This window comes from Emys orbicularis, chromosome 2 (assembly GCF_028017835.1).
Source record: "Emys orbicularis isolate rEmyOrb1 chromosome 2, rEmyOrb1.hap1, whole genome shotgun sequence".
Classification (NCBI taxonomy): Eukaryota; Metazoa; Chordata; order Testudines; family Emydidae; genus Emys; species Emys orbicularis.
In genome coordinates, this window is record NC_088684.1 from 233,060,811 (window position 1) to 233,085,853 (window position 25,043).

General features: G+C 44.3%; 1 protein-coding gene across 1 annotated transcript in view; it reads left to right on the plus strand.

Moving 5' to 3' along the window:
* Positions 1 to 215: 215 nt before the first annotated feature.
* SKAP2 (src kinase associated phosphoprotein 2) overlaps positions 216 to 25,043 on the plus strand; it is a 155,250-nt gene continuing 130,422 nt past the window's right edge. Inside the window, 5 exon segments of the mRNA XM_065398995.1 lie at positions 216 to 246; positions 249 to 379; positions 381 to 438; positions 21,393 to 21,498; positions 23,995 to 24,020. Of these exon segments, the coding sequence (XP_065255067.1) occupies positions 216 to 246; positions 249 to 379; positions 381 to 438; positions 21,393 to 21,498; positions 23,995 to 24,020 (352 nt within the window).

Sequence of the window (25,043 nt, forward strand, 5' to 3'; positions counted from 1 at the left end):
CAATGAATCGGCTTGGACGCCATCTTTGATGCAGGTAGCGGGATGCGGGGCGGCTTCTCCGCTCAGGCCTCTTTGAACTTCATGCCCACATTAAAAATGGAGGGAGTTGTGGTCACGTGATAGGGACCACGCCGGCTCCGCTTGGGGCTGTGCTAAGTGGGAGCCTAGCAGCGGGTGTAACACCACAACCCTGAGCCTGACCGAGGCAGAGGCGCATGCGCGGCCGGACTGAAGCGGAGGGGAGGGGAAGAGGAGAGGAGCGAGTAGCTCCGCCCCCTCTTGCTCCTGAGGTTTCAATGACTTCCCCGTGCTGAGCCCGGGGGCGGGGCTGTCACTTCCTCCCTCCTGGGTCCGAGGCCAGCAGCTGCCCCCTGCCCTCCCCCCTCAGCATGCGCAGCCCACCCGCCCTGCCCGAGGACATCGTCAGCCTCCTGGCAGGTAACCCGGGAGGGGGCTCCCAGGAGGTTGGGGTGCCTGAGAAGGAGTATGGGGGGGCCTGGGGCAGGGGAGCAGACATGGGGGTCTGGCGCGGGGAGGGAGGGTGGCAGCTGCACCTCAGGGAATGGTGGGTTATTTTGCATTTATTAGATGGATTGATTCGTTTCTGTATTTGGTTGTCACCACACACTTTCAGTGTAGTGCTTGTAGCAGGGGTGAGTGTTGGTGATTGGAAGGGGAGAGTAAAGGACTGGGTGGAGAGTAGTGGTGCAGGTGGCTGGGTGGTAAGAATCTGTGATGCCAAAGAATGTTTTTTGTATTTGTAAGATTTTAAAAAAAAAATCTGTATTCTAGGGGCTTGTACTGTTTCTGAAAGTAGTTTCTCATTTAATGGTGAAGAGGCCACTCTTAATTTGTGCAGTTTTATAATCTTTTCCTTCCCAATTATTTTTTCTGTATTTAAAGATCCCCCACAGGCTCTGTTTACTTCGACTTCGATTATGCTCTTAAAAAAAAAAAAAAAAATCTGCCTGCTATTTCAGTACATCTGAAATGAGGAAGGACAGGCCTGCTTCTTACTTCCTTGGTCTCTCACACACAATATATACTCTGTCTACTTATTCTGGATTTTCCATTTTTACATATTTGCTTAGATTATATTTACAAATAATATTCAAATAATAGGTACATGCATGTGTCTCTGCACACTTTCCTGCACCTGCTCAATAATGTGCTTTCATTTATTTTGGAGAGAGAAACTAGGGGTGAGACTGTTCTTCAGTCTTCATGCCAGTTTTGATGCCTGGCCCCTTTGTAACCTTGTCAGTTTCAGCAAACAGTGTTGTAGCTGTATTGGTCCCAGGACCTGAAGAGATCTGTGAAAACTCTAAAGCTTGTCTTTGGGCAGCTCTGCACTTAAGTTAATCTAACTTCATAGAATCAGAGACGTCCCTTGGGGGGGGGGGGGGGTTAACCTCCCCCGAGCCACACAAGTTTTGCGCTGTCCATATCGGTGCTATGACGGCAGGAGATGCTCTCCCACTGATATAGCTTATGATTCTTGCCAAGGTGGAGTAATTTTGCCAACGGGAGAGCGCTCTCCCGATGGCACAGCGCATCTTCACCAGATGCGCTATAGCAGCGCAGCTGTATTGATGTAGCACTGTATGTTGGACTTGCCCTTTGTTGCCAACAGAAGTCGGTCCAATAGAAGATGTTACCTCACTCTCCTTGTCTTGCTAAGGATACCAATGGTGATGTAAAAATCTGTCCACCAACTGAGGGCTTATATTGGAATGAATGGATAGTGAAACTGCCATCATGTGACCAAAATTTGGTCACTACTGACCCCGGCTGAATCTTAACCAGTGAGTTGAAAGGTACCTCATCCAAATCTTTGAGGAACATAGTTGGTCTAGAGCAGGGGTGGGGAAACCTACGGCCCGCAGGCCAGATCTGGCCCGCTGCTTCATTTCATCTGCCCCACGGCAAGCCTCTGTGCCGTGGCCCAGAAGCCCCAAGCTTCAGCGCCCCTCCCCCCCATAATGCTGACGCTGCAAGCACTGTCTCGCCGCGCTGCAGGGGGAAGCTACAGTTGCCATGCCGTTAAAAGTCCGGTTGGCTCCATGCAGCTCCCAGAAGCTATCAGCATGTCCCTGCGGCCCCTAGGAGCAGGGGCGATCAGGGAAGCTCTGCGCACTGCCCCCGACCCCATCGGAAGCTCCCATTGCCCAGGAACTGCAGCCAATAGGAGCTGCGGTGGTAGCTCCTGCAAGTGTGGGAAGCACGCACCGTGCAGAGCCCCCTGGCCTCTCCATATAGGGGCCAGACATGGCGCCTGCTTCTGGGAGCAGCAGAGCCCCGGCAGGCAGGGAGCCTGCCTTAGCCCCGCTATGCCACTGACCGGGAGCCACCGAGGTAAGTGCTGCCCGGCTGGAGCCCAAACCCCCAACCCACTATTCCAGGTCTGAACCTCCTTCTGCACCCTAACTCCCTCCCCACACCCCCACCTGCACCCCAACCCCCTGCTCCAGGTCAGAACCCCCTCCAGCACCCTAACTCCCTCCCAGACCCTGCACCCCCACCCTCCTGCCCAAGCCCTAAGCGTTGTCCCACACTCAAACTCCCTCCCAGAGCTGGCACCCCGTACCGCCTCCTGCACTCCAACCCCCTGCCCCAGCCTGAGCCCCCTCCTGCACTCCAAGCCCCTTGGCCATAACTCAGATCCCCCTCCTGCACCCCAAACCCCTCATCCCCAACCCCACCCCAGAGCCTGCACCCCCAGCTGGAGCCATCACCCCCTCCACACCCCTGCCCCAGCCCAGAGCCCCGTCCCGCACCCTGAACCCCTTCTCTCTGGTCCCATCCTGCAGCCTAGGGGAAGCCCCAAGTCTCCGCAACCCCTCCACCCCCCAGGGCTGTGTGTGGCCTATGACTGTTTTTTTCTGTGGGTCAGTGGCCCTGATAGAAAAAAGGTTCCCCACCTCTGGTCTAGAGATCCCTTTTGGCAGTTTACATGTCCCAAAACCAATAAAACAGAAAAATTTATTAGTTCATGGGAAAACAATATAGTCCTAGATCACCTGGCTTAATTTAAATGTTACTGTGTTGGTGCATCACATATTGTTTCAATAAAATGTGAGAGAGATTATGGTGTGGCTATGCAGGTGTTGATATTTATATAGACATGATGAAGTGTGATGAACTGACTACTAAAGCTTACTTTCTCACCACAAAAGGTGACCAGCAATAGTATACATAAAAGAGGCTTTAAAACATCTAAAATTTAAAGAAAATGGTTTGAGGCATGCTTTATTTTGTTATGCTTAAGATTTACACTAGTGTACTTCATTTCCTTTTTTTGCAGCACTAAATAGCTTATTGTTACTGATTTGGGGTAAGTTATACATCTCAAAACTCAGGATTTTTTATTTCTCTTTGGAAAAAGTGTGAGATAGACTTTGCAGCTCTCTGACTACTTCAGTTTCAGTGGTTAAAGCACTGGAAAACTTGGTTTCTATTCCTGGTTGTGCCACAGACTTCCATGTGACCTTGGCGAAGACACATTCTTCAAATTCTGGTGCCTAAAGCTAGGCACTTAAAGCCACACTTGGGCACTTGAAGAAATGGCCTGAATTTCACAGGGACAGAGTACTTACATCTCCCACTAAACTTAGTTTTAGTTCAGTACCTCTTAAAATCAGGCTGCTTATTTAGGTGCTTAATTTTAAGGAGGCAGGTTTGCAAAGTAGACTCAGAAAGGTTAAGGCTATGTGGTGTCTGAGTGTAATTAACATTTGTAAAAAAAATGTTGGCCTAGAACCCCTTCTGCAGTAAAATCCTCTGGAGGAAGGAAATCTCTATGAAATTACCTTGTAATATCAGGGGCAGGTTTGTGACCCCTCCCCCCCATCCCAAAGGATTAGGCTGCAGACTCCAAACCTGGCAAATTTTCAGGGATCCACAAGGTTTTAGCGTTCTGCAGGAGACCCAGGGGCATCCTCATGGAAGTTCTTTGCCTCTAGCACCCTGCAGCTTCCACCCTGGTGAAGCACTGCTGGGAACTGTGCTTGACATGGCTGCCCATGAGATCTCTAAGGGGATCTATGCAGATGAAATAATACAGTCTGAGTTTGTATTATTTCTTCTAATAATGTGCATCCTTTTCTCCCCCCCACCCCCATCCTATTTAGTCTCCACTCTCCCTCAGCATAGACTGCTTGAAAAGGCCTCTATAAGGCTCAATGAGGTAGTGCTGCAAAGGCAGCTGAGGCCTTTCATGTACAGGCTGGGGGACAGCTGTACATGGAGGGTCTCATTGATTACAGTGACTGTGAAATGCAAAGTTGACTATCGATAAATACCTATTTAGTCTGTAAAATACCCTTGGGTTACAATTCTTCTAGGGTGAAGTGAAGCTGTACTCTTTACAAGTACTATCTTCAGTAAACAAGTTTAATGATGAAGTGATGTGTGTTTTTAAACTTTTCTTAAAATAGTTTTTTAAAATTTAGTACAACAAGAATAATATCTAGATCTAAGTTACAGTGGAAGTCATATTTACAGTTTAATACACCAACCCCAGTTCACACTCTGGTTTATCAGAGTACTTGAGGGAAAAGCATACTTAACACTTGTTGATCTCCTAGCTCTTTTTGAGCATAATAAAACATGTATAGAGTTGAGAGACTGTTCTGGAGGTTAGACAGGATACTTAAGAATTCTGGGGGACAAGGAGGTAAGTAATAACAGATATTGTCTAGTTAACCCTTACAGACATGTCTGTCTATTGAATTGGGGTGGGGAGAAAAAGCCTTGAGGGCATCTATTGCTATTCAGTTGAAAACTTCACTACTGTGCATTTTTTTCTAGAAAACAGGATAGCTTATTTAAACAATCCAACTGTCACAGGGCAAGCACACCCATCCCCTTTTGGGGCAGGGTGAGGGTTATTTCCCCACAGCTGAATCTTGGCAATCACCTTTGTCTTGGTACAGTGTGGCCTAGGGGTAAGTCAATATAACTGCCCTCTCTCAGGGCATGTGGCCTAGTGGCCAGTCAGGGGAGTTGGCCACCACCTGGGGGTGGGTGGCAGCCAGGTAGGGGGACCCAGGCCCTCCCTGCTGCACCAGGTCCCAGCTCAGTGCCCTGGCAGTGGCAAGTGTGCTCACTACTGGGTCAGTAGAGGAATCCATCCAAAACACACTGACACCACCCAACACAATGACTAGTGCACTGTGCTACTTCCTACCCTGTCCCTGGTGCAGTGGTCCTGGCATCTCCAAGTTCTTTGGGCTCTTTAGCCTGTGTGGCTCCCAGCAGCTCCATTACTCCTTCGGCATCTGCAGGAGCTTGGGCATTCACCTGGGTCTCAGCATTTCCCAGTCTGGAGCTCACAGCATACATCCTCCCTCCTCAGCAGTCCACCCTGAATGAGCTGGGCTGCTCCCTTTTATACCTGGTCTCCAGCTGGAACATGACCTGCAGGGCCAAGGGGGCATGGCCTCCTTGGCCCAAAGGGTGGAGTTAACCCTGGCAGTACCAGTGCAGGGCAAGCGTGCCCCGCCACACCAACAAATACTTCATACAGGTCATATACAAAAAAGCTGTGTTAAAAGTTATTTAAGTTGCAAAGTCGATAGTTAAGCACTTTAAAAATTAGGAAATACCAGAGCTGAGATTGAACAAGCAATCTCTATTCAACCCCCCTGTCAAGGCTGTATCCCCACTTTGAACTTTAGGGTACAACAGTGGGGGCCTGCATGAAGACTTCTAAGCTTAACTACCAGCTTAGATCTGGTTTGCTGCCACCATTCCCAAACTAATTCCCTTCCCTGGGAAGCCTTGAAAAACCTTTCACCAATTCCCTGGTGAATACAGATCCAAACTCCTTGGATTTTAAGACAAGGAGAAATTAACCATCCCCCTCCTTTCTCCCACCAACTCCTGGTGAATACAGATCCAACCCCCTTGGATCTAAAACAAGGAAAGATCAATCAGGTTCTTAAAAAGAAGGCTTTTAATTAAAGAAAAAGGTAAAAATCATTTCTGTAAAATCAGTATGGAAAATAACTTTACAGGGTAATCAAACTTAAAGAGCTCAGAGGACTCCCCTCTAGTCTTAGGTTCAAAGTACAGCAAACAAAGATAAACACTCTAGTAAAAGGTACATTTACAAGTTGAGAAAATAAAGTAAAACTAAGACGCCTTGCCTGGCTTTTTACTTACAAGTTTGAAATATGAGAGACTTGCTTAGAAAGATGGGGAGAACCTGGATTGATGTCTGGTCCCTCTCAGTCCCAAGAGCGAACAACCCCCTAAACAAAGAGCACAAACAAAAGCCTTTCCCCCCCCAAGATTTGAAAGTATCTTGTCCCCTTATTGGTCCTTTGGGTCACGTGTCAGCCAGGTTACCCGAGCTTCTTAACCCTTTACAGGTAAAAGGATTTTGGAGTCTCTGGCCAGGAGGGATTTTATAGTACTGTACACAGGAGAGCTGTTACCCTTCCCTTTATAGTTATGACACCCCCATACGCCCCACTGTGTGCTTTATGGCAGTGCTTCTCAAAGCTGGTCCGCCGCTTGTTCAGGGAAAGTCCCTGGCGGTCCGGGCCGGTTTGTTTATCTGCCGCGTCCGCAGGTTCGGCCGATTGCGGCTCCCACTGGCCACGGTTTGCCGCTCCAGGCCAATGGGGGCTGCGGGAAGGGCGGCCAGCCCATCCCTCGGCCCGCGCCGCTTCCCGCAGCCCCCATTGGCCTGGAGCGGCAAACCGTGGCCAGTGGGAGCCACGATCGGCCGAATCTGCGGACGTGGCAGATAAACAAACCGGCCCGGAGCGCCAGGGGCTTTCCCTGAACAAGCGGGGGACCAGCTTTGAGAAGCACTGCTTTATGGTACTGTCTTTAATTATATGATCACGCACTATTTTTTTTTTTGCACAGGACACTAGCCTCATTCTCTACACTGCCTAGGCGGTACTTGAGAGAAGAGGCAGCTGTTCAGTATTTTTATCTTCATTAAATTAGTAACTCCTACCTTATTTACTGCACATCATCCAAAGTCTGCAATGCATTATTCATTTCGTCTCGGCCTTTTCTATGGTGCTTATTAATGTAGTATTTAAGTGGGTCACAAATACTGATGAATTCATCTCTGTATCATCCCCATTTTACACATGGGGAAACTCAGAAAGAAACATGTCTGAGGCCACACACTGAATCAGTAGAGAGCCAGGGTTCGAATGCAAGACCCTCTGTCTCCAAACCATGTACTTGTTTCTCCAGACCATGCTGCCTTACTGTCAGAGAGGTGCTTCCATTGACTTCAGTTGCAGTTGTGACTGCTCAGTACTTCCGTATATCAGACCCCAGGTGAGAGAAACACAATCAGGGACTGACTACGTATGAACAGTTCAGGCTGTATAAATTGCAAAACAGCACATAGAGTTCCAATGCAGAGCCAGCATAGAACTGAGTTCTCCTGACTGACGTTCATTTGCTTTAACCACGCGACCATTCTTCCCCCCCCCCCCAATCGTCTCTAGCCTCATTTTCTACACACTTCTTCCAACTTCTGCAACAAAGGAAGAGGATCCTACAAACTTTCTCATTCACTTCATAACCCTGATTGAATTGTACAGTGTACATTCATCCTATACACTCAATAAGTCAGGGGTCCCTTGGAAAAATAGTACGTGATCATGTAATTAAAGATTGTCATAATGCATACACACAAGGGGAATGAATTAAGTTGCATCTGCAATTTTATTTCTTAACTTTTGAATGCTTGGCTTTGCAACCTAAATAACATTCTTATCTCTTTTTTCAATGGAAAAAGATTTAAAAAAATTCTTTTGTGAGCAACTGTATGACCTGTGCCATCGTGTATCATTGGTAGGGTTTAACACTGAACCTTCAGCATTGCAGCACAGCGTGAGCTACAGGAATGATTATACATGGGTTGGAAGCAGGAGAAAGCTGTTTCTCTGAAGTAGGAGGAAGGGCCACTGTGGCAATGTGCTTGTTGCAAGAGGTGGCTGGGGGGAGCCCAGTCCAGACGTCTTTCTCTCTTCTTTACCCTGTGTGTGTGTGTGTGGTGATGGTGGTGGTGAGCTCTTTATCTATGTGGTGCCCGCACAGGGGCAGAGATGGGTGGGTGGGGCCAGGCTCTGTGTCCATAAGGGGAGGCAGGGCCCAGTCTAGTGCTCTCTCTCCCCCTTCCTTCTTCACTCTGGGAGGTGGGGGGAAAACTCTGTGCCTAGATGGTGCCCCCAGAAGAGGGATGGGCTACTGGGGGCAGGATTTGTTGAGGGGAGCCCAACAGACCATCTCTTCTTCCCTCTCTTGGGGAAGTTGTCTGCTCCTGGGGTTCCCAGTGCAGTATCAGCTGGTGCTGCTGCTTCTGTGGCAATGTAGACCTGGTCTTAGACTGGAATATTCACGTTCAACTATTATTTTGCTATGTTGCCAAAATCGTGCTGACTATGCAAACAGCAGAAGGGAAATTGCAGTTTTTAAAAATTTATTTTTCAGCCAAATTTTAACAGAATTCCCTGCGATAAAGAAAAGGCATTTCTCTAGCACCAAGACTTTTTCTTCCTGATGAATGTCAAAAGACATCTGCAAATGATGGAGGTGTTAAAACATCCCTAAAAAAGTCAAATGTTTCCTATTGAAAACTATTAGGCAACTGAAATATAGAACTTGCTACCAGATTCCTTATAATTTAGGATCATGGTCCTCATTGGAAGCACGATGGGACTTTATAATACATTTTGCATAAAGAATGACATTTGCTTCATTGTTGACCCCATATTAGTGGAAAGAGATTTTATTTTCTTATAACTCTTTGATTCACATTCCATAAACTTTGGCTTCTGCTTAATCCAGAAGTTGTTTTGAAGGTGTCTGCTTCACAACAGTTGTACACTTTCTCCTACTACCTACTCCACAAATTATGGTGTACAGAATGCCTACCTCCATTGTTTTGATTGCAAATAGTTTCTGAATTTCATTGAGTTTTTTACATGTTTTGGGTAACGGGGATTTCAGTCTGGGAAGAAAAGAATTCTGTTTCAGTTTTGAAGAGATCTTGTTGCTCCTATGCAATGCATAAGTGATCTGTGTCTCATACTCATGATGTCCAGGGTTACAATAAGGGTACGGCCAGCTTTTCATGTGCTGTAAGTATCTATGAAATGGTACCTTCTATTTTCTAATATTAAAAAAGTTAAAGAAGTTTTTGTAACTAATGTGTTAAGTATGACTCGGGCAGACCAAGTGCCAGCTCATGCCAAGGTCCCTAGGCCTCATCAGAACATTGACAAATGCATAGCTGGAAACCAGTCTGGCTCATTTGTGTGTTAGCATTGTTAAAATAGATGTTAAGTTTCTAAGAATGTGTTTAGACTTTATGAAGTGCTTGTAGGATGCGGCATGTAGTAATCACACTTATAACATCTGTACCCCATGTTATAAGGCTATATTGAGTGTTTGCATTGTAAACCTCTGTAATTGTATAAGTCATCAAACAGGAAAGGAGCATTAATTAATGTAAAATTCTGGCTTTCTACCGAAGGGGTTAGGTCCTGCCCACCAAAATCAAATGAGCCATTGTGAAACATCAAAAAAACAAAGGCTTTATTAATAGCTCTCCCCTCACACCCATTAAGAGGAGACATACCCATGGACTCCTCCCATCAGCATGAACTCTGGGGGAAGGGAATAAAAATCCCTGACAAGAAGAAACTGGATCTCTATGTTGCTTGGACTTTGAAAGGGCAAGTTTTCTGTGCGTAAGCAAGGGATCCCCAGCTGCTTAGTTTGGGTTAATCCTTGAAGACACACACAGCTTTCATATTCCAGATGCTTCTATCACCTTTTGAAACTTAAATCTGTAATTCATTTGTGTGCTATAAACTTGTAAATAATGCTCTTATTTCTTTTTTTTAGTCAATAAATCTTTAGTTAATTTATAATAGGATTGGCTGCAGGTGTTTGGTATAGGATCTAAGGTTCAATTGACCTGGGATAAGTGACTGGTCCTTTGGAACTGGGGGTAAGGTGAATACTCTTGTGATTTTTTATTTTTTTTTAGTGTACGGGACTGTCTGTCAAAAAGGCAAACTTGCCTGGGTGGCAAGTAGGGTTGCTAGGCATCCAGTTTTCGACCGGAACATCTGGTCAAAAAGGGATCCTGGTGGCTCCAGTCAGCACTGCTGATCGGGCCACTAAAAGTTCAGTTGCAGCGCAGACAGGGTCCTTACCCAGCTCTGCATGGCTCCTGGAAGCGGCGACATGTCCCTCTGGCTCCTAGCTGCAGGGGTGGCCAGGGAGGCTCTGCGTGCTGCCCCTGCCCTGTCCTGAGCGCCAGCTCCACAGCTCCCATTGGCCGGGAACGTCGCCAATAGGAGCTGTGGGGGTGGTGCCTGCAGCCGGGGGCAGCACGCAGAGCCACTTGACCGCCCCTGTGCCTAGGAACCAGAGGGAAATGTCGCAGTTTCCGGGAGCTGCCTGAGGTGAGCGCCGCCCGGAGCCTGCCCCCTGAACCCCCTCCCCAGCCCTGAGCCGCCTCCTACACCCTAAGCCCATCATCCCTGGCACCACCCCAGAGCCCACACCCTCAGCCCAGAGCATGTACCCCCTCCTGCACCCCTGCCCCAGCCCAGAGCCCCCTCCTGCACCCCGAATGCCTCATTTCTGGCCCCACTCCAGAGCCCGCACTCCCAGGCCAGAGCCCAAACCCCCTCCCACGTCCCTGCCACAGCCTGGAGCCCCCTCCCACACTCCAAACTCGGCCGCACCCCCCCAGCCCAGAGCCTCCTTGTGTACCCCAAATCCCTCATCCCTGGCCCCACTCCAGAGCCCGCACCCCCAGTCGGAGTCTGTACCACATCCCCTGCCCCAGCCCAGTGAAAATGAGAGAGTTAGCGAGGGTGGGGGAGAGCGAGTGACTGGGGGGGGGTGGAGTGACTGGGGGGCAGGGCCTCTGAGAAGAGGTGGGGCAATGGCATGGCTGCGGGGAAGGGGGCGGGGCAAGGGTGTTCGGTTTTCTGCAAATAGAAAGTTGTCAACCCTAGTGGCAAGATAGATGGAGTACCCAAGGGGACTGTCTGTGACTCCATGTTAAGACTGTTATAGTGCTTGAGGAGTTCACACTTGATACGTGAATGGTGAAATCTAAGTATAGAATTCACAACCAGTTTGGGGTTTGTGGCCTGCTTCTTAACAGACTGCCCTGAAGTTGGTACTCACTCTCCTGAGCCACTCCAGACAGCTTAGACACCAGTATAGTCTTGGCAGGATTCACATGCCACAGGTCAGCTGGGTTTATAGCTCGTATCCCAGCGCTATTAGAAGTTTAAATTTGATATTGAGAGTTTTTAAAGGCTAAAGAATAGACTCAATGAGTGATTCACAGTCATATGATGGTCTTGACAGAAAAGACCATGAAAATTTATGCAAGGAGAGGGGAATATCCCTATAAGGGGATGTACCTACCCACACTGGTTCAGCAGGGGTTAATTACACTCTGTGGGCTGAGGAGGCCAGGCCCCCTTGTCCCTGCTGGGCATACTCCAGCTGGAACCAGGATATAAAAGGGAGCAGCTCAGCCCAGTCGGGGCTGAAGATTGTCATATGTGGCTTGGAGGGTCAGTAAGTTTGGCCCCCCCTGTTCTATACAATCAGTCTCTATACAGAACTTTGAAAGGAGTCAGGTGTCTCAGAAATATGACAGGCCTGCTAAAGAAAGATCTTTTGACATAGATGATTTGGTGTTAGTGTTGATTCCAGAGAAGAAGAACAAAATGCAAGACTTTTGGGAAGGACCTCTTGAGATGATAGAGGGAATTAAGTCACTTATGACAGTGGTTCTCAAAGCTAGTCCGCTGCTTGTTCAGGGAAAGCCCCTGGCGGTCCGGGCCAGTTTGTTTACCTGTCGCGTCCGCAGGTTCGGCCAATCGTGGCTCCCACTGGCTGTGGTTCACCAGTCCAGGCCAATGGGGGCTGCGGGAAGGGCGGCCAGCACATCCCTCGGCCCGCTCCGCTTCCCGCATCCCCCATTGGCCTGGAGCGGCGAACCACGGCCAGTGGGAGCCGCGATCGGCCGACCTGCAGACGCGGCAGGTAAACAAACTGGCCCCGCCCGCCAGGGGCTTTCCCTGAACAAGCAGCAGACTGGCTTTGATAACCACTGACTTATGATATAAGGAAACCCCCATGGCAGGAGAGGAGGGCAAACAGTAGATGTGAACATATTGAAAGCTTACCTGCATGGCAGGGTAGACTGAAGTACCCAAGAGGACTGGTAAGGCAGTTATAGTGCTTGAGGAGTTCGCATTTGATACTTGGTGACATCTAAGTATAAAACACACAACCAATTTGGGGTTTGTGCTCCACTTCTTCACAGTCTGCCCTGAGTTTGGTTCTTACGCTCCTGAGCCACTCCAGACAGCTTGACAATAAAATTCATCTTTTCAGGATGTCAAGAAAGCCAAGAATCTGATTTCTTCCCTCCCTTCCCCCTCGTTCCCTGCTGCATTTCTTCCACTGAACAAAAATTCCTCATCAAAATCTATTACAAGATTTCGTCTCCCAGGTTATCTCCTGAACAGCTGCTCTTCGCTTAGCTTTATGTTCTAAATCTCCAGTCATCTTTTCCAGATTGCCACATTTCACTGCAAGTCCCTTATTTTTTTTCTTCAAATGAAGATAATTTATCCAGCGTTCCAAAGCAGCTTCCTAAGACTAGGCATCATAGGGAGGGAAGACACATGAGGCACAAGATGGTGGATCAGGTGCATGTATTAAAGAAGTCTGTTTTATCATATTTACTTTTTGCTATTGGGCACTGCAGCAGTTATATTCTTCGTCTGTCCTCAGAAACCAATCATCCTGCTCTTACCTCCTCATCAGCTGTTGCTGGACATGCGCCATCCCTTTCCTATCATAAAAAAACTCAGGTAGAATGATTTTTGTACATTAGTTTTAAAACATAAACATCCATACAATTATTTATTGTAATGCATCATTTTCAGGCTGATATTGCTGAAATTAAAATGTTCATTGTAAAAGAATCCCAGGGTTAGGTGCACATCTAAGTAGACATATCTTTGCAGCTGTTAATACGTATTTAAATAGTACTGGAATGGGACTGGAAACAGTGAGGTAAAGAGCCCTACACAAGCTTCCTGGTAAGAAATAGCCTCCAGTGATTTGAAACATTGTTCAATTGTGTCTGCCATAAATTTGAGAATAAGTGTCATATGAGTGATAAAAATGGCATAGACTATTTTTTATACACTCATTACTCACTTACACTCCGCGTTAATTGAAAAAGACAAACCATCTTTATCATCTGACTAAGTTTATGTTTCTTTTCTAATCATATGTCAACAAACCACAATAGATGCAGTATAATGTGGCATATCGTGTAAATCTTAGGTTAATCCTTAAAATTGTTTACTGTAGCTCATTTGGAATCATGTAAACTGATCTTGATTTGTATTAGTGTGCTTCTTTTCAAGAACTCCTTAATATTTTAGAGCCTGATCTTCAGTCATTTCTAACGGGTGTGGAGAAGAAAATGTTCCAATCCCCATATGGTGAGATTAGAACTTTGTCCTGAGTGTAATTTATTTGAAATGTCCTAGGTGTTTGAATTCAGTTGAGGAGCTGAGCAATCTAGGTGTGCTTTTGCTCTGTAAATCATTGAAGGGAATTGCTGGTTGTTTGTTTTATCAATAAATTCATTTTATGTTGGTAGTAATATAGAAAGATGGTCTTGCTTATGGTGGTTTAAGATACAACTGGACTGCCCTTAAAAGATTCTGTGTGGCAAAGAAAGGTCTAACTACTTGTCAGCCTATACCAATGCACTGTTTTCAGCTAGCTGTCTTACAGTTGCAAGTCTGTCTTCATTTGTCTTTTGTAACAGATATTTTGTTGCTGTATAAATACAAATGTAAATCAAAACATGACAAGTAGCATGTTCAATGTGATCCAATATTTATTTAGCAAACTCTGGGAAGAAATTTTCCAAACCATCCAATGGTCTTCCTTTTGATGGAAAAGAGCAAATGTTGCATGCATTGCAGATTGTGATTTATAGCATAAATGGACAGGCAGCTAATATGGAGATATACCTATCTCATAGAGCTGGAAGGGACCCTGAAAGGTCATTGAGTCCAGCCCCCTGCCTTCACTAGCAGGACCAAGTACTGATTTTGCCCCAGCTCCCTAAGTGGCCCCCTCAAGGATTGAACTCACAACCCTGGGTTTAGCAGGCCAATGCTCAAACCACTGAGCTATCCCTCCCCCCTCCAGAGGTTGTTGCCTGATAGGGAATAGGTCTAAAGACAATTTATCAGTAGATTTCTGTGCAAATTCTGAAGTCAGTTTGGTTAATTGCTTCCTAAAACTAGACCTAGTACTGCTAAGAGATACTGTGGCTGTCCATTTGAAGCTGGTCATACTTCCAAAGTATATCTCCTCTAATATGTTTACTTCAAGTACAGCAGATATTTACTCGATTTAGTAATATGCAATGCAAACAGCTATGTTGGGTTTGAAATGATTGATAAAATGCTGTATCATTGCAGAGCTGAAAGCTGGGTTGCAGAAGCATGGTCAGATGGCCAAACATTTTTTATTTGTAAATTTTTATATTTTCCCTTTCGTATAGTTTTCTTAGCTGAATCCTGAAAAACCTTATTTGAGTAGCCTTCATGCACAAGAATAGTGCTGTTGCCTTCATAAAACTCCTCAGCATAAGACATTGACCACTCACAAGAATGAGGTTCTGAGGGATTGGGCCTTCTGTTTGTATTCTGCCACCAGAAACTGGAAAATTCCCAAAGTTGTCTGCGTAGACCCACTGAAATACTGTGATGCCCAAGTCCTCGCTGTATGTTTATATTGATAATTGCAAACCAAAATAACACTGACAAACATTTCTACACAAAGGATAAATATAAAATATAAACAAAATAAAAATGTCTGTTAAAATTTTGATTGGTTATACCTAATGGCAATCAAGTTTTAAACTAAATAAACCATTTGATTAATTACCAATGAGTTAGTACCATATTTTAGTCCCCTGTCCTTTTTCTATCAGTTTGTAGTCTTTTTTGACAGCAATTTGTGAATCAGATCTTATCAGTTAGATCTTTCAGTTCTGCATCTACCATTCATTTCAGCATGCAAATAATTTTTCTCTAGAGTACTTCAGACAAGGTTAAGATAATTAAATATAAACAGTAGCAAAACAAACACTGTTATTAAAATTAATTATTTCAGGGCTTGTATGTTAATTTTTTTTAGATAACTTGGTGTGGAATAGTTTCTCCATGTCTATTCATCTTTGTAATTATAGTGCTAAATATAAACGGTCAGCAGAGGAACTCTGGCTCTTTTTGCTGCAGAAATATGGATTATATAGCATGTGCATACTTCTTGCCCTCTAGTCTGTCAGTGTGTGATAGAAGCAATCAAAATGTGTGAGAATAATGACTGAAAAGGGCAACAGCTATGTTTTGTTCCATGTCTCACTGTAACTGACAAATTGTAATTGTTTTACTATAAAACCTGTTTTAAGAGGCGTTCTCACTGTTTGAATTAAACTGGTTGTTTTAAAAAGAAAGATGGATAAACAGAAATGCCTTCATGTACAACCACAAGGAACTCCCACATGTGTCAACAGCAGGGTTTGAATCCAGAACCTTCAGATTCTCACCACAGACCTCTAATTAGGATTGCCAACTTTCTAATCGCACAAACACCCTAGCCTCGCCCCTTCCCCGAGGCCCTGCCCCCACTAACTACATTCCCCCTCCCTCGGTGGCTTGCTCTCCCCCACCCTCACTTGCTTTCACTGGGCGGGGGTTGAGGTGCGGGAAGCGGGTGAAGGGTCTGTATGGGGGTTTGGGCTCTGGGGTGAGGCTGGGGATGAGAGGTTTGGGGTACAGGAGGGGGCTTCAGGCTGGGGAGTGAGGCAGAGGGGTTCAGTGTATGGGAGGGGGCTCTGGGCTGCGGCAGGAGGGGGTGAGGGCTCCATCTGGGGCTATGGGCTCTGGAGTGGGGCTGGGGATGAGGGGTTCAGGGTGTGGGAGGGCACTGCGGGTTGAGGTGCAGAGGGGGTGACGGCTCTGTCTGGGGGTGTGGGCCTTGGGGTGTGGCCAGGGATGAGGGGTTTGGGGTGCAGGAGGGGGCTCTGGACTCGGGGTTGGGGTGCGGGCTTACCTCCGGCGGTTCCCGGTCAGTGGTGCAGCAGGGGGGCTAAGGCAGGCTTCCTGCTGGTTCTGGCTCTGTGCTTTGCCCCGGAAGTGGCCAGCAGGTTCGCTCCTAGGCCGAGGTGTGGCAGGTGGCTCTGCGCGCTGCTCTCGCCTGCAGGCACCATCCCCACAGCTCCCATTGGCCGTGGTTCCCGGCCAATGGGAGTGTGGCGCCAGTGCTCGGGGCGGGGGCAGCGCACGAAGCCGTGACGCCCCCCACCTAGCAGCCGGACCTGCTGGCCACTTCCGGGGCGCAGCGCGGAGCCAGGATAGGTAGGGACTAGCCTGCCTTAGCTCCACAGCACCGCCAACCAGACTTTTAACGGTCCAGTCGGCGGTGCTGACCAGAGCCATCAGGGTCCCTTTTCGACCAGGTGCTCCGGTTGAAAACCAGACACCTGGTCACCCCACCTTTAATGCTTGAGTTAAAGATATCCTTCGAGTGGACCAGATTTTTGAGGGATGTGGTGCATACTTTACCGGTGGATTACACAGCTGTTTTCCTCGCAGCAGTAGAATGTTGGGGGTCAGGATTTCAGGAATCTATTCCTGCCCTTGGGAAGGGAGAATAAACTAGTGGTTAGAGTAGCAGTTAAACGCATTGGCTCATTCAGTCCAAGAAGCAATATGGCTAAGTGGGCGAGACTTGCATCTGTCATATTAGAGATCTGACTTCTATTCTCAGTTCCAACGCAAATGATCTCGAGCAAAACATCTCTGTTAGGTTTATTATGGAATGGGGGAATCAGAGGGTGCTCTGGCTAGCTGGGCCTAATGTGCTGCCTAGGCCTATGAGGAGAGGGGCTGGAGCTTTGCCTAGGGTGGCAGATTGTATTGAATGGCCTCTGGGGAGAATGATACTTGCTTCCCTCCTAAATGTAGGGGTATGAGGCCCTGTTCAGTAATAAAGACTATGAAGTGCATAGAAATACAAACAGCAGTGACTAGAAGAGATGAGCTTAGATTTCAGGGCTTCCTGGATCCCAGCCCACAGCACTTTACTCTAGGCTACACAGGTGTTCTGCAGGGGACTCTATCTCTTGTGTCTGCATCGCATTGCCTGTCTTTGTGGAGCTGTGCAACAAAGGAAGATTTGACCAAAATGCAGAACATTCTACATAATCATGAGAGAGACAAGGTGGGTGAGGTAATACCATTTATTGGACCAACTTCTGTTGGTGAGAGAGACAAGCTTTTGATCTTACACAGAGCTCTTCTTCTGGTCTGGAGAATGTACTTAGAGTGTCTGAGTGAAATACAAGGTGGAACAGATTGTTTAGCATAAGTAGTTAACTCATAACAGTACTTATACTAAACAATCTGTTCCACCTTGTATTTAGCTGTGACACTGAGTACATTTCCCAGACCTGAAAAAGAGCTCTGTGTTAGCTTGAAAGCTTGTCTCTCTCACCAACAGAATTTGGTCCAATAAAAGATATTACCTCACCCACCTTGTCTCTCTAATATACTGGAACCAACACGGCTACAACACTGGTTGTAATCATGGGCAGCTGAAAGGTCTGAATGTGCGTTAAATTTTTTAACATGCTATAGTGTGATACTGGCATTGAAATTTAGCATGTGTAAGATTTCTGCCTTAGCATCCTAGTAGAGAGAGATGGAATTTTTGTTTTGCACTTGATAGAGCATTTGTTTGCCAGCTCTGTCCGCAAATATTAACAGCAATACTAAGGAAGACTTGTATTCGTTAGAAACTATAGGATCTTGTGCCAAAATATGGTTTGAGTTGACTCTCTTCTGAAGCTTTTCTGAATGCAACTTGATTTTTCTTCTGTGCATAAGAAGGTGAACAGTGATGTAAGGTGAATATTATCTACTGTGGTATCTTAGCTTACCTTGAAAGCCCACAGGAGGGAGAGATCTATATTCCCATTGGGAAAGATCTCTCCTCCATGTCACTGCTGTTTTCAATAAACAACAGCTTTATCACAATTTCATTGACTTTTTGCAAAATCTCACAGTGAGAATAGATGGTACATCCATTTCTGCATTGCTTCTATAGTATTTGGAGGTTGCAAGCTTTATTTTCACCTCTGCTTTCACATTCAAAGTTCGTCCAAAAAGGATGCATTATATCCACAGTACAGACATTGGTCCCCAACACAGTTTGGGTACACTGTATATCCCAAGCCATAAGTAGGGTTGCCAACTTTCTAATTTCTGAAAACTGGACACTACAACAGTAGCACCGGAACCTCCCCCTGCCCTGCCTCTTCCCTGAGGCCCCGTCCCAGCTCACCTCTTCCCTCGAGGCCCCACCCCAATCGCTCATTGCTCTTCCCCTCCCCCATCGCCCCTTCCTCTCATCCTCCCCACCTTCCAAGATGGGCTCCCTCGACTCCCACGAGATGCAGGTAGGAGGCAGCCCTGGCTGATGACCCTGTGCCTCCCACCCACCTGCGGTAACGAGACTTTTAGTGTCTGGTCCGTACATCTGACTGGACACTGAACAGGTCCCTTTTCGACTGGACTTTCCTGTCGAAAACTGGACTCCTGGCAACCCTAGCCATAAGTGATGTATGTTTGCTCAGTAATTGCAGCACATGTTCTTATCTGTTTGACAGTGACTTGGATGATGGTATTTTTGCTTGGGTTTGGAATTCAATAAGAAGTAAGGTGGCCTGCAGAGTTTAGTTGGAGGCTGCAAAGGCCTAGTGCTGTAATGAATTAGATGAAGGGTTTAAAGATTACAATGTAAACATCACTTTCTGTTTAGAAAAGTGACCAGCGATATTGGGCTTTTGCATATTGCTATCTAAATAGCACTTCAAAGCTGCTAACTTGTTGAGTAAATATATAAAAGGCAAAGGGTTCACCAAGACCATTTCTTCCCTCCCCTGCACACAGCAGAACTTTTGGGGTTTGATCCTGAGAATTGCTGAACACTTGCTGCTCCTGTTTGAAGTAATTGGCTATTTTGTTGCTGCCTTCAGTGGGAACAGGATCAGGCCCATTGACTTCAGGGGAATCTACCTCAGGACAGCATCCCAACTGCACTTCAGAGCAAGAGGGGCAGGATCCTTGGAGCTTGTGAAAGGGTACAGATTCTAGGGCAAAGTGCTGCCCAAGTTTCTGCGGGTGGGCCTGGAGGATTTGCAACTACATTAACTCACTGGCCCTTTGTTTCTGCCCTTGTGCAGAAGGTAGCACTTCTGGAGTGAGACTTCAGCTGCTCTAAGGGCTGCTCTGCTACATGTGATTGGGGGGACACTCTCTTCACCTCTGTGTGAAAAGCACTTGTTCAGATCTTCAAAAACCTTACAGATTCAAGATTTCGCCACATATTGCATGATGATAGCAATCTAATCCAAATCTCCTAAACATGTTTTGGTAATTTTTTTTTTAAATAGAGAATTGCATGGCTACATTTGTTGATGTAGTGGCTAAACTAATTTTTGAAAGCAAGAATTTTTTGGCTTAATTTGTTCTGTTGCAGCACAAAATGCAAAATGGATCATGCTTAGTGAAACTTGTCTTCATAATGAAAACTTAAAATAGGCAATTAAATACTCAAGTTAGGGAATTTAAATACAAAGTTGTATTTTAAAATAACTTGAAGTAGAATATTTGCTTTACATTCTGCAACTAACTCCCCTAAATACCAAAAAAGCTCCAATCTTAACCCTGCTTTATGTGAGCCATATAAGGGTATTGAACTAATGTGTGATCTATCATCTTACGGGCTAAATTCTTACTTCAGTTACATGCATGCAGTGCTGTTCATTTAAGAGGAGTAGCACGTATGTAAGTAGGGGGAAGAACTTGGCCCTCTTCGTGTATACCGAAAATGTGGTATATTTTTAACATGGCAAGTGCTGTTTGAATTTAGTAACTTTCAGGTTAGACAAATAGGTCAAGTTCTGGTGTGAGATAAATAGCTCTTCCATAGCAGCTGTGATTATGGAAATCTGTGAAATACTAAGCACTAAAACAATGCTAAGCCTTTTCATTGACACTCTATTATATCCACAAACCACTTATATTATGGCTGTTGGAATACCATGTGAGGTGTTTTTCAGTTTGAATCCTTATGTTGGTTGACCTTGCTATCCCGACAATGTAGTTTGTTACTACATGTAGGTGTTTGGGATGCTTCCAGTGAAATTGCATTGAAAGTCCGGATTATCTAGTCCTGGTGCAATGTCACTGGAACTTTTGAGCATAATCATTCAGGAGTAGGGACTGTATAACGCCCGCTGAAGTGGATGGGAGTTTAAACCAAGGAAGGATGGCAGGATTAGGTCTATTAGGCTGTAGTTAATTCAGCATGCAAATAAAATATTGTAAACTTACTGTTTTTTCTCATGCCTTTTTCAATATGAAATAACATACTCATTTTGAAAACAAAAAAGAATAGGGAAATGGGTATTAATTTTGAACGATGAAACCTCTTTAGTTGGAGTGGAACAAAATTCTCACACAACCAAAACAATATTGTGTTTAAACAGTTCATTTCTAAATGACGATATCATCAGTTTATCTTTTGCTTTAAGAATAAAAAAAGTATATTGCAGCTCATAACTTGGGCCCTGATTCTGCAAGTGCACAGATGCCGTAAGCACATGAGTAGTTCTGTTGACTTCAATAGGGTTATTCAGTTATGTAACATTAAGTGCCTGTGTAACTGTTTGCAGGAGCGGGCCTTGGATATCAAGTATTAGCCCAATATGGGGTACAATGGCAACGTATAAACATCTGAAAATTGAATTTATAAGGAACCAGCAACTGATCCATACCGGTAGTGACTTCATCTGGTTCTGCTATAATGTTGTAAATGACTCAGCCACTTTTTGAAATTTAAACTTATAAAATAACATGAATGTAATCTATGCACAAAAGCTGTTTATTCTTTTAGCTTTATACCATAAGTGGTACAATGTATTTGCCATAGCACCAAGGTTTATTTAGTCTTGTGAAATTCTTGCTCGTTTAATGATGCCAAATGTCGAAACAGCGTTTGCTGTGCTAAGCATAAGTAGAGCAGAGAACAAATTTATCCAGTTTTAGAATTTGAAATATTTCAACCATGTTATACATAGAACAGATAAAATAGGTTTCTTCATAAGTGATAATATCAGAACAATCCAACATGGGGATATTTATCTTCAGAAGATTATCACTTTTTCCCTTATAATGTGTAACCTTTTTTTTTTCATGGTCTAGATGTTGACACATTTATATCTGATACCCTCAAAGGAGAAAATTTATCCAAGAGAGCAAAGGAAAAAAAGGATGCTCTTATTAAGAAGATAAAAGAGCTCAAGGCTAAGTAAGTCATCTTTATTGTTTTAATTTATTAGTAAATGCTTGTTGCTCTTTTGATAACTACTCTGTTTTAACAAGGAGTTTTATATGGCTACTTTGCAAAGGGATCTACATGGGTGAATTGAATTGAATCCCCACAGGATTCAATTTATTTCAGTAGGGAATGGGGGCAGAAGGTGTCTGCCTGTGTGGATTCCTTTGTGGGATCAGGGCTTTGGTTCTTGGCCCAGGGCCTATCTTCCTCTGACTAATGAGTTCTTTAAAACATAAAAACAGTAATATTGGAAGAATTTATCCAGGATGCTTGCTGCAGTTGCATGATTATTTTCATTGGGCCAGATTCTCAGCTGATGTAAGCTGGCATAACTCTGTCCACTGACTTCAACATCTGTTTGTTTTAACCTATTCTCTCATTAGCCTTGTTTATGCTAGGAAATTTAACCACTGCTGAAAATAGTTTTAAGCAACAAGTTCCTTTAAACTGATATTGAAAACTGTTAAGTGCAGCATAGGCCAGACAAAGCTGTCTTCTTAATGTTGTTTCAGAGAGTATAGTTTGAGACTTAGTTGCACCCTCTAACTTCAGTCAAACTACTGAGTGAGGAGGATTTGGCATATTGGAAAAAAAAATCTGTTCTGCAGTATGTTGTATCTTAAATTAGGATATGTTCTGGCACTCGTTATTCTTCTCCTCTTCAGCCTCTCCACAGCTTTTTTTTCACAGTGATTGCTCCTTCCTTCTTGATATTCATCCTTGGCTCTCATGTCACACTCCTTTACAAATGTCAGTGATAGTGTAACTGAGTGGTGACAGTATACTCAGTGCTATTCTAATGAGGAAGATGTAGAACCGGCCCCTAAATGTTTATAATCTAAAGGTTCTCCTACCTCTCTGTTCATTTAATGTTTCTTTCAGTAGGTGGTCCTCCTCCCCTCTCCTACTTTCCATGGGGGTCCCCCAGGGCTCTGTCCTAGATTCTGGCCCTTCTTTCCCCACAACTCATTCCTGGGTGATTTCATTAGCTGGCATTTCTAGAGATGACTCTCCACTCCTGACTTGTTTCCTCCCATTCCTCCCATTCAGTCCTACATCTCTACCCCTCTCTGTCTTCTCCTGAGTGTCTTATCATGAACTGAAACTCAGCATGCTGAAACTGAACTCCTTTGGTGAAATCCTGACCGCAATTACAGTAAACAGGAGCTCTGCCATTGACTTCAGTGGGGCCAAGATTTCAGCCCTTATCTTTATTTCCAGATTCTCTCATTTCCACCTTTATCACTGCTAACGCCACCCATCTTATTATCACCCATGCCCCCAAATGTGCATCTGCTAGAGTCACCTTTGATTTCTCCAACCGGTTCTACTCATCCAGGCTGTGTCCAAACATTGCTATTTTCTACACAATGTTTCTTAGATCTAGCCTTTTATCTCTGCTTGCATTTCTAAGTCTCTCACACAGGGCCTCCTGGATTCTCATTTTCATTGCTTTTTACCATCGCCTCAATGGGTTTCCTGACACTTGCACCACCCCTTCTGGTCCATACAAAATGCAGCTGTTAAGATCATCTTACTTGCCAGTCATTCTGATCAGCTCCCCTTTTTACACCTCCTCAAATAAATTCAAGCTTCCTGAGATTTCAGTTAAAGCCATACATAACAATGACCTTTCCTTACTTATTTACCTTGCATCTTATTGTGTCGCTGCACCCTGCAACTGTTTTGTTCACGTATGTTGCAAGGATCGTAGCTTTGGGGGACATGGCAATCCATGTAGTTTTCACCACAGCAAGTAGTATCCCTCAGTATAAGAGGTATAGTAGTAGTATAGAGTTGTTGGATAAATTTTATTAAGCCTTGCTTATTGTGAATATGTATTCACAAAATGTGAATATGTATTCAAAGAGCTATTATATTTAAACGCATATCAACATCTTAATTAACAAGTATCTTCTGTATATCCATTTTGTTTTTCATATGCTGCTAAAATATTCAAGCCAAATCCAAGTCACATTGTGTTCATTATAAAACATGTAAAAAGATTGTGATATGTAACTTCTGATAAATGGCTTTCATTTGTATAGAGATATCTTAAAATATGATTCTAACTTTTGGGAAGGTAATGGAAAAGTAAACGTTATGTCATATGTTCATCATTTTAATTAAGCTATTTGAGCAAATGTGTTAGAATCTTTTTTTAAGTATTTTTATTATTACACCTGAATCTGTTTTTAAGTAGCATTTTTTATTTGTCACTATTCCATGAAATTTCTTTAAAATGTTTGATAATCATGCTTAAAAATTCAAAAACACTGGAAGAACAACTGATTAAATGTTTTAATAAAGGTGAAAATTTGCAATATAAATTTGCAGCAGCAGTACTCATAGCTCAAAACTGTTATTTGGAAACTAATAATTTTTCTGTATTTGGGTTTGTCACAACCTGAGACTTTCCAAATGCATATTGCTTTATGTTGTCTTTCTTTTCTCCCTCCCCTGCAGTTACCCTCAAGATTTCCAGGATAAAGGTAAATGTAAAATATTTTATTTCACTGTGGTATGACTTAAATACTTTGCTCATTGGCAGACTCTCAATTGAATAAACATACTGTACATGTGTTTAAAAGCATAACATTCAAATGTTCAGCTTGTGCATTTATTGACTTTCAAGGATGAGGATGCTAGCTCCCCCTGCTGAGCAAAAAAATTAAAAGCTTCAAAAATCTCTTGTGTGGTTCAAAATTTGTGTGCTAAAACCTCACTCATTTAATAACTTGGTTATATTTACTTCATGAATACACCATAGGAGAAAGTTCACTAATAAAGGGGTCTTGTTTATAAATGTAGCTGGAAGTTTATATAAATTGAATGTCTTAAATATAGATTACTTAGTAAAGTAATAAATAACAAAAATTCAGTATTGTCTAAAACTATACAATTAATGTTTTGTCATAGAAAGTGTATTCAAAGCAGTCTACTTTGGCAGTAAGGAACATTAATAGTGATAATTTATTTGAGACCTTTTTTGTGAAGGAGAGATACTAAAGTCTTCTCTTCAACAGTGATATCTCTTTTACTTTTTAATAGGTTGATTTTAATGACTATATGATATTGGCTTTTGATCCACCCTGAATGAATATGTTCATAGTGTAGCAGGAAATCAGACCTTTAGCACAGGAGAACAAGATTTAGAGTGCTAGTAATGAAAACTGAAGTTTGTGTTCTGTATTGTCTTCTTGAGGAGTAAACAAAGCTGCACATTGCAGCTAGAAAGAGAAAAGATTGAAGAGTTGTTGCTACAGTGTTCTGTTCTGTAACTAAACCTGAAATGGCCCTTATTTCCATGATGCTAATTCATGAGGTCATGACCTGTAGCCTGTGGATGCCGGTATGAGGGTCACAGTGTGAGGTCAAAAAAGCTTATGAGAAGTTGCACTCTTTGCAGAAAGTCGAACTCTGGTACCTTCTATCTGTAGACAGGAGATACCAATGTATAACTAATATTAGTGCTAGCTGATAACGTGAGAGTGTACTGACACTTTCTATGAACC